The sequence below is a fragment of the Gekko japonicus genome, unplaced genomic scaffold (assembly GCF_001447785.1).
Source record: "Gekko japonicus isolate JY-2015 unplaced genomic scaffold, Gekko_japonicus_V1.1 scaffold1415, whole genome shotgun sequence".
NCBI classification, from domain to species: Eukaryota; Metazoa; Chordata; class Lepidosauria; order Squamata; family Gekkonidae; genus Gekko; species Gekko japonicus.
In genome coordinates this window covers 160,244-170,590 of record NW_015176013.1, presented here as the reverse complement: position 1 = coordinate 170,590, position 10,347 = coordinate 160,244, and the positions used below count along the sequence as shown (strand labels likewise).

Sequence of the window (10,347 nt, the reverse complement as noted above, 5' to 3'; positions counted from 1 at the left end):
CCTGCTGTCCCTGCAAGGAGCTGGGCAGCAGAAGAGATGGTCTCAATTTCTTTTATTTTGGCCTTTTGGCTCTCTCTTGTTTTCTGTTCTTTTTTTGCGAAGCCTCTTCTTTTGAGGCTTAATCAGTAGACATACTTGTTGCTCTTTTTATCAGTTGCTGTGCGCTTCAATATGGGCAAAATCTCACCTGTCATCAAATCTTATATTTTCCTTAAGTGGTGTACACAGTGGTAATAGGAAGAAAGAAAACAGGCACATTGGATGTTTGTTGTCTTGGGTGGGAGTGGGGGATATATTCATCACAACATTACCAGGTCCCAAATGCAGTGTCTGTGGTTTCATGGTTAAAATTCCTAGACATTTTCTGGGGGTTTGAATTCAGTATCTTATCACTCCCTCAGAAAGATAAACAATTTGCAATCACTGTGAACAAGAGAACAAGACTTCAGTGGCAAATACAAAAAACAATTTATTACAAAAAAAGAAAGGAAAAAAACCATTTGTACACATTGATTATTGTCTCAGATCCATCGACACATTGGCTGCCCAATTCACCACTTCCTGCTGTCCTGTCAGCACAGAAATCTGCAACACTGGATCCCTGAAAGCAACTTCTGCATGTCCACATCCAAAGAGAAGCATTCGCTCTGTGCACAAACACATCTTCAACACACGTTCTGAGGGAGAGCAAAGTAGCTGACACAGCATCATATTCACTAGTCCCTAATCACCAGAATTTTAAGATAACTGCTGAAAGGACCCAAAGAATTATTAAAGTTTCAGAAACTATCTTTGGTATCTACTACAGATTCTTAGGTAAGGATGACTGTGCAGTTAGGACAGGTCAGGCTAAGGAAAACTGTTGCCAGTACTGCCAGCACCCAAGATTTTTGTGAATAGCTTTTGGAATATAAAAAGGAAAGCAATATTTGCTTAGCTCTTTAAAAAGAAATTGCAGTTAACTGAAGGAAGTGCAAGTATTAAAAAAACCTGTTCTGGAGCACACATGATTTCGAAAAGGCAGGGCTGGGAAAGGCTTTGTCTTTCCCCCCCTGAGAGATGAGTGGCAGCTAGTTTGTTTGGGTAATTTTTTAATGCCAACATATATTTAATTTGTTGCCTACAAAAATTAGTTTCCTTGTCAGGGCTTGTCAGTTGATGCAAATAGCTTCAAGGGAAGCCTTTCTTACTCACTTTTACTGAATCTGCTTATGTTGTTTCAAGAATCAGATGATCCAAAGCTACTGAACTTGCTGCACTTGGTTGACAGGCCAATTCTATGGCTCTACATGAAATAAAAGATGGCGCTTTTTTTTTTCTGCCAGCACACTCTCTGCTCAGCAGATTTACAATGGCTTCCTAACTCTCTTGTAAGCCCACTAAACTCTGTGGGCTTACGAGGATGCCACTCTGTTTAGGATGTCACTAGCAGTAAATTTTACTTTTTCCTTCTTCAGCTTCATCAAAGAAATGTGCCGGAATTGGGATTTCAGTTATAAAATTGCTTTTCATCCCAAAGAGAAATTTGTAAGCAGTCATGGTCTTAACTAAACATTTTAGCAGTGGCAGTGTGTCAGCACGAATATGAAACACTAAAATATTCTGTGGTATAAAAGGTCAAGTAACTTTGTACGTACAGGGATCCAGCCTCCCATCAGATGACTAAAAGGCTTTCATCTAAACATGAAGAAGGTTGCTTCCACAGGCAAGCAAGCGACTCCGTACCAAGACAGGCACAGGATAGAAGCAGCCTTGATGTATCACCACCTCTTTAACAAAACAAAAAGATGTCTTTGCCTAGGCAGTCGTGTCACATTAGAATACTGGGAATCTGACTGTGGAATTTATGGCAGCTACCTGAACAGGCAGCTTGAAAATGTGGGGAACAGCATGGCAAAACAAAAATGGACAAGTACATCCCTGATAAGAGAGAAAGGCAGCTGTGGTAGCACTTATTGATAAAGACATGTAGAAAACTAGAGGGAGAAGCAATTCTCTACTTCCCCCCCTCAGTTTCCACCCAAGGAAGATCAACCACCAGTGAAGTTGCACATAACTTCAGGTCTGTGTCAGTATCCCAGGCGTATTCCAGAAATATGTCCCCAGGACCTCTGGCTAGGCTTCTACAGCAGGCTACTGAAAAAGGTCTTTGTCTCCTTGTAGAGCATCTCTAAGTTGTATTTTCTAGACACAGTACAGAGGGTGGTGTTCTAAGACATTTCAGCTTCTAAGGCACAAAATCCTCTGTATTTGTGCAATCAGAGTTTATTCATAGTTTATTTGTGCAAACATAGTTTACTCCTTGAGCTGTGAAGTAAATTTTGGCCCCCAACTTTACTTTGCTCAGGGCAAAAAAGGCAATACTGTTAAATCCAGAGATGCTACTTATTCTTCAATAGTTAATAAAAAGAGGGTGGAGTGGGAAGAATGACGACAGGGTCTCTGCCAACTGATGTGCTGCATTAACTGAGTCTTCGATCTCGCTTAAGAGTAGCAGCCGCCTTCCAGACAGCGATACACTGGGAGACCCGAATGTCTTCTGGGAATGTATCCTCTAGTTCCTCAGGCAGCTGAATGCCCTTTGAGAGCATATCCTCCAGTTCTCCAGGTAGAGTATCTTTCCCTTCAAGATATGGAATAAGCACGTCCTTCAAGCTAAAACATAAAGAGTCAAACACAAGTATGATCAGCCACTCTGCTGCATATGACAACCTCCCCTCAAAACCCTTTAAAGGGGGAGCTTCCCACTCCACAGCGCCCAATTCAAGGGAGGAATAAAATAAGCTACCGCGCAAGACAACTGGTCTGGCCTTTGCAGCCTTACCTCCAGTCAGGGTTGAATTCATCCCCAGAGTTGGCATATTTCAGTTTCAGTATTATCATTTCATGCAGCTCCTGGAGGAAAGTCTCCAGGCTAGCCTGGAGAAGGAAGGTATTGAGGAGTCTGGTGGTCTCTGCGCTGAGCTCAGCTTTGTAAGGTTCACCAACCTCTGCAAAGGGATCCTGGAAGATACAAGAACAACAAACAAGAACCTTAGGCTAAGTGTAGAGAACAGAAACACAAAGCTTCCAGTTATCCCACCCATTCGCCACATAGCCTTTCCTACCCGTTTCAGTTGTAACAGCTGCTCAGATTTATGGCTGGAGAGCAGTTGCCACAGCCCTATGGTGTGTTGCAGCTGACACCGACTCAGTGCCTGGAAAGAAGAAGGCAGAAAATTTCTCTTTTAGAGTGGATTCCTATACAAGCATTACTTACATACATTTTAGACAGCCTAGGGAATGTAAAATGCACTTTTAAAATATTAGTGTTTTAGAGTTGTGGGGTTCATTAATTGCATGCTAAACAACATGCCAGTGTTTCACATTTTGTAATTTTATTTAAATCTTGTTTAGAAATTAAAACTAAATGCAAAAAAAGGCTTTTAGAGACACCCCTTAAACTCTTTGACATCAGTGCTGGTCTAGGCTAGATTGAAAGCACAAGTAACCAAGCACTCATTTGGGATGGAAAGGTTGACAGGACACCAATGAACGAGTCCACAATCTTAAGACATGCATCTCGGAAGCTTCTGCAGCATTCCAGTGGATACCACAGTGCAACTGCTGGACTACACACATGGCTATGGCTGGGCTGACAGTCATGCACCGATATCCTCTGTGACATCACAAGGGAATCTGTTGCATTTCTTGGGGTAGACAGCAAAAATCTACGTATATGTCTTGATGATGCTACTCTGTGTTGAAGTGTTGTGTGTAACTGAGTAAGCGTTCCAGCAGGGGGTAGTGCAGCAGACTCCTTGTGACAAGGAGAGATGCCATTTGGTTTTGGTTTTTAAGCCAGAAATTATCCAAGAGGAAGATCAGCAGCAATCACTAGGGGAACCACTATTAATCAAATATAACCAGCCAAGTTCCTAAGATAAAATATGCCCTCCTGCTTGCAGTACTGTCTTTCCTGTATCCCTTCCATAAATGCAAATGCAGGGACTTAATGCAAAGTGAATATTGCGTAAACTACAGATGAGACATTGCTTTTGTCCATCCTAATAATATAATCTTCTGAGAGGCAGAGAAGGCTAAGTTTTGCTTGCACAATATTCTTGCAGTGCCTTACAACCTGACTGACATCTCTCCCCTCCATCTGCATCAAATCCTCTAACTCACCTTCAGGACCTGAGTGTTTGTCTGAGCGCCCATTTGCAGGGTGTTTTCAACGTATTCAGTCACAGTCATCTCTGCTTCTCCTCCAGCCATAGCCAGAAATCCTAAGGTTATTTCAGTGACAAACAAAGCCTCACAGATGTCACTGTAGGACTGCAGCTCCCCGCTGATCATACTAATTGTGGAATTTGGAAGGGAGCTCTGTGATTCAAGAGGATAAAAGCCAATCAGCATTCATCATTTCTGCCCTTTGCTGTAAAGAAAAGACTACATGCTGTGTGGATACTTCTTCAGAAAACAGGCAACACAGAGTGCAGAGGCTGTTCTGGCACTTTGTTCTGTCTATATCCCACTCCTTTCCCATGCAATAAAGGTTATATCAGGCAAATATACTGGACCCTACAGAACTCGGTGTAACTCGCTTGAGGGTACACATGCAAAGGATTATGCTGTTAGGAGTGTGAAGTGTTGATCCCAAGACATATTGAAAAACACCCAGCTGGCTGTTTCATATGTGTTCTCCTTCTGACAGAAGAGGGCTCACCTGCTTCAACTTTCTCTTGATATCATTGAAGAGATGCTCATAGTTTCGGTCATGCCTGTACACAAGAGTGGGTATGCCCTATCAGGGTAGAAAGCAAAGCATAGGCTCAGTAAGTGGGAGCTCTCCAGGAACATCCTCTGTGCTGGGACTTGGACCTCATGGGTACCAGAAAAGCCAAAGGGGAGAACTGAGCTGCTGCACTCTCTTACCGTCAGTTTGATAAAGGGTTTCCCCTGTAAGAATCTGCTGGTAACCTGCTGCTGTATTTTTTCCAGGTCAAATTCCTGGAGGGCTTCCCCTCCTTGTTCAATGCTGTACTGGCAACTGGACAGAATCAAAGGGATTAAGTCCTTCTCCACTTCATATGTGATCACATGCAGATCGGTCACTTCTGTGGGGCTGACAGAGTAGCTGTTGAGAGAATGGAACATCTCATTTCACTGCTCATTTGCCAACAGTAAAGCTGCCCAATGTTCTGGAAGGGATTCCCGCAGTGGCAGGCATACCTCTTGGCATCCTGTGTAGATTTTTCTATGGTGTAGATAAAGTCATTGTGCAAGCCAATGAGATAGCTAGCCAAGGCTGTGGAACACAGGCCCAGACCTCGCCTGCGAGGCAGAAGGATCTCAAATTCATCCTGCAGAGTGAGGTCAACATCACAATAGCCTTTGGGGAGTTTAATTTCACCTGCAATGTGAGAAGTAAACATTGGTGTGAAGAAAATGGTTCCCTGGAAATGTTGGCCATTTTAAAATGGATCAGGCTTCAATCTTGGCCTAGTGTGAAATCCCAGAAGTAGACCTTGTTATTCTTAGATCACATGTAGCTGTGCAGAGGAGTGAATGCCTAGCACCAACTTCCAATTAACACATTCCAACCAATTGAGGTCTATGGGTTTCACCTGTGAGAAATGGGCCAAGACAATCTGCAGTAAGTTTCAATTGTTTTCATCCTGGTCAAATCACCTTATAGGTCATTTGCCCAGCAACAGGGAATTACATCACCATTAAGGGTTCCTACTGGTTCTTCAGGCCTGGGACCTTGTTGGACCCTTACCCATAAAAAAGTTAGGTTTGCACTTTAGGGTTAGCTTAATGTGACTCTCTGCTACCACACCATGCAGCTGCTGTTATGCGCCTGGCAGCCATTTTGATTGCTTGCTCGAGAGGGCCAAACCGCTTGATGGCCCTGGCTGTCTCTGGAGGGAGCTGCCTTGATGCTGAGAGCCTTCAGCCTGAGATGGAGTAACATCTGGTGATCTGGAGCCATTGTATTACTGTGTTAGTTCTATTGTAAAGATGTACTTCTTTTTTTGTATGACTGGTCTAAGGACCATAACAATAAACTGAACTGTGTTATTAGTTAGCGTTTTAATTCTTAAGATTTCTTGTTTTCCCTCAGTCTTGTTCTTTTTAAAATATCCTTGCACCTTAATAAAAATAATTATATTTTATTTGCTTGTGGTTTTTGCCTTCAACTGACCTCAATCTAATTCCAGTGTTTTAGATCCAGTGACCACCTACCAGGTAACATGTCTTTGTTGGGAACTTGTTCTGCAGATTTACCCTGCAGCAGGGCTATTTTTGGGCAGGAACGCACAGGAACGGAGTTCCGGCTGGCTCCCGAGTTGGCCATGCCCAGCAGGAACTCATTAACATAATAGGCCACACCCAACAGCAGAAACTCATTAGGATTGGCTAGATTGGGGTGTCTGGCCTAACATGCAAAGGGGTTCCTGCTACAAAAAAAAAGCCCTGGGTTTTGTCAACAAGGTAAACAGAATAAGAAGCAAAAGATGGGTGTGGCTGGATGACCACACTTCTGGTAACATGGGAATGTGGCCTAATAGGCTAATGAGTGGTGCAAGTCAGGGGTGTGGCCTAATATGCTAATGAGTTTCTGCTGCTGGGTGTGGCCTATTATGCTAATGAGTTCCTGCTGGATTGACCTTCTGGTTAAATCCCAGAAAGGCTAGAGCTTGCCCTTTTGCTTCTAAGCTGTTGGGATAGTTAAAAGGGGCTGGTGGTAGCCTACCAGAGTACACACTAACTAGGATTTTGTAATTTTCTTGTGCTGCAACCTGTCCATCAAAGGTCTTTATTGTGCTGCAGCCTGTCCATCAAAGTTCTTTATCCCAGGCTGGACTGGGGACCTTTGACAACTGGTAAGCAACAGGCCCGGACATACTCGTAGGAGCTCTCTTTTCCTTTTGGCTCATTATTAATTATTGCTTATTGCCATCCTCCAGTATTACTCCAATACTTCCTGAACTCCAGACTGGAAGGCAGGTATTAAAAGCATGCTGGAGTGAATCATGCTATGCTCTACCAACTAGATAAGTGCATAGAAGATAAGGCTGCAAATATCAATGGCAATGTTTTCCCCATCATTAAAAAAAAAAAAAACAATTGGGAAAAACCTGGCTTGCTCAGAATTCAAAACAGCCAGCCTTCCACTAGGTATCAGATGACCTCTTAATTCTGCCATTCCGCTGTAGTCAAGGTGTGAACGGGCCACTCACCGTTTGTTTCCAAGGATCTTCTCAGCTTGTTCCAGACAGACAGAAACGTTTTCACCTGTTTTTCCATAGTACGTCTCGTGACATCTGGAGAACACAAGTAACAAACAGCTCCTAATATCCTTATTGATTTATGGAGATCTTGTTAAAAGTGCCCCAAGCTGAAGTAATTTGGACTCATGGAATAAAAACATTAGAAAAGCACTGCTGCATTAGACCAAGGCTGAAGATATACAATTTAACTTTGGTTAAATAGAAATGTGCCATGGACCTAGCTTGGGCAAAGCTTGCATCTGGTTCCCTCCTTTTCCTTGTCCTATTTTTCCACACAGCATGATAAAAGAACAATGGTTGAAAAGTAACTTCGCTTGCCCAAGACATATGAATGCAGGTGCACAGCTTACTTGGGGTTAGCTTCCCTTCACTCTGCCTGCCACAAGCTGGGATTCCTAACCAGGCTTTCAGACCCTAAGCAGCAGAAGGAAAACCCCTGTTTAAGCTTCGTGCCTACATTCCTATGTCACAGATAACCAGAGTTATCTTAAACCACCATTTCCTCATTGTGTGGGTGTTTGTGTGTCAGGTGTGCACTCAAACACAATAGCAGTTGTCTTTGTGCAGAATTTTTTAAAACTACCGTTAAACTGTACATCTGAATGCAACCCCAAGATCCATCTAGCCGAGCAGCCTACTTCCAGCAATGGCCAGCCGGAGGCCTCCAAGAAGCCCACAAGCAGACTATGAAGCCTTCCCCCCACCTCTAGTTCAAAGGTTCTATTTCATTAACATGTGTCAGGTCTGTCTTGCATGGAAGTGTCTAACTATACTTCTCCCACTCCAACCCCCTAACCACTGGAAATCACATCTTGCGGCACTGAATTGCGTTAAGTTAACATTTTCTAAATATCCTTTCCATACAAAAGATCCAAGATAGAGAACATCAATACAACAAAACACAAGTTCTACACTGTCTGAAACATAAGCAAATTACACCTTGTTTCTCAGATGATGCTGACCTCAAACTGTCTGCATTGCAAAATGCACAAAAAAGGAAGTTTTATCAATATGGCACACAATCCAGCCGGGGAAGCACTTTTACATTCTGTCAGGTGGAAATCTGTTCTTTACTTTCCTATTGAAAGCATTGAAATTTAAAAGTGCTTCACTTAACTAGTACTGTGCCCCTCGTGTCTTCACGGACAATTGCTGCATGTGTCCCAATGATGCAGAGGAAGCACACAACATGCCACGGCCACAAATTAATACTGAAACCATTTCCTTTAGTTTGATTTTCACCATTTAGGCAGCTGTTAAGACAAATACTTGAAACATGTTCACAAACTTTATGTTTACTGGGGATGGTAAACCTGCTTAAAGAAGCACCTTTGCACTAAACCCTTTGCTTAAGGCCCTTTTTGTTCTGTTCTCTGGTCACATGGCTGGGCAATCTCTTACCTGAATGCAAACTGTTGAGGAAGTCACTAATTCTGCGGTATTCCAACTCAATGGCATTCTGGAACCTCTTCACCAGCTCTTTCTGCATAGCCAAAATCTCTGGCAAGAACTTCACCAGCCTTAATTCAGCTTCCTAGAAATGTAGCAGAATTAGGGAGGTCAAATAAAAACAGCCAAGAGACTGCCCAGTGTCTTAAAGAAATGTCAGCATTGATGGCTGCCAATGGATACCAATTTACATATATATACAGAGCTATTCATACTCTACAAGTCTACAAGCAACCTCATAGGAATAAGATTCCCAGAGGTCTCAATGTTTTAAAAGCAAGTGTAGAAAAGTTTGGAGTGCTGGGAAAACTTGCAAAACAGCAAGAGTCTTGGACAGAGCACTGACTGGTTATGCCTCTGCAGTTTTGTTCACCATACTTCCCCCCGACCCCCAGCTTCCAGTTTTTAATCTCCTTTCACCCCTCAAAGGCTGCCAAAATGTTCTGCATTCTAGAAAGATCTCAATCAGGATGAAGTATACATGAAGGACACTTAGACAAAGTTGCATGACTTATTCTGAGCATAGATTTATTTGGTGCTAGTGTGGTACACTTCATGAAAAGTTGGCTGTTCATACAATAGTTTTGTCATCATTAAACATACAAGAAACTGACACTCTAACCCAGGGTTCCCCAATATAGCACCCATAGAAATTCACAAATACCTCCCCCTCCACACCCGCAGTGACTGCTGTTCCACGCCCAGATGACAAAAAGCCTCGAGGATTGCTTCCTGACCCCAAAGTGGCAATCAGCATTTCCCTGGGCGTGTAAGAAAGGGCCACAAGAACGAAGCACCGAGGAAACCCTTCCTGCCCTCCCTCTCATGATCTGCCTAAGTTCACAGAATCCGCATTGCTGTCAGATAGCCATCTAGCCTCTGAACCGCTCTGTCACGAAGTTCTTCCTAATGTTCAGCCAAAAACTCTTCTGCTTTAATTTCAACCCGTTGGTTCGGGTCCAACAGGAAATAACCCCACACCATCCTCTAGATGACAACCTTCCAAGTACTTGAAGATGGTTATCACCCACCAGTACTTTCCTTGGTGCCCACTGGGTTTTTCAGAAAACAGATGGGACCATTGGATTGCAGGGTGTTACTGGCCTCCCTCATACAAATGAGTTTTCCAGTAAGCAAATGGTGTGGTTCCATTTCCCCCTTTCGGATTTCCTTCTTTCCGGGAGGTGTGAGGAGTGAGGCATTGTTTGGCTCTGCCTCCTGAGGCAGCTGATTTGGATTTGTTTCCTGTGGAAGTCATTTTGAGGTGACACTCGCCACCCCATCAAAATTCCAAAGGTGGCTGCAGCCTCAAAAAGGTTGGGGACCCGTACTCTAATATATTCTAACTAAAAAAAATATATGATTTGTCTTCCACACCCTACTTTCTGATCCCCTCCAAACATTCAATCTGTCTTGAGAAAGGCAACAGGATGCCAAAATCCTGTTTATTGGGCTACTTTCATTCCAGACTACATTCTCCTTCTTACTGGAATAAAATATTCCATTTGTATTCATGGCAAGCACATCTCTGGTCAAAGGCAACCCTGCCCAGGGTCCTATTCTTACTTTGTAGCTTGGAGTTTTTATGATATGCCCAACACAAAGGAGTGAAGCAATA

At 43.2% G+C, this 10,347-nt stretch overlaps 1 protein-coding gene across 1 annotated transcript in view; it reads right to left on the bottom strand.

Moving 5' to 3' along the window:
- Window positions 1-456: 456 nt before the first annotated feature.
- The window catches only part of RNF213 (ring finger protein 213), a 166,507-nt gene continuing 156,616 nt past the window's right edge, over window positions 457-10,347 (bottom strand). The window contains 9 exon segments of the mRNA XM_015426544.1: window positions 457-2,655; window positions 2,825-3,003; window positions 3,108-3,197; window positions 4,168-4,365; window positions 4,709-4,786; window positions 4,918-5,119; window positions 5,215-5,395; window positions 7,230-7,313; window positions 8,682-8,814. Of these exon segments, the coding sequence (XP_015282030.1) occupies window positions 2,463-2,655; window positions 2,825-3,003; window positions 3,108-3,197; window positions 4,168-4,365; window positions 4,709-4,786; window positions 4,918-5,119; window positions 5,215-5,395; window positions 7,230-7,313; window positions 8,682-8,814 (1,338 nt within the window). The 3' untranslated portion in view covers window positions 457-2,462.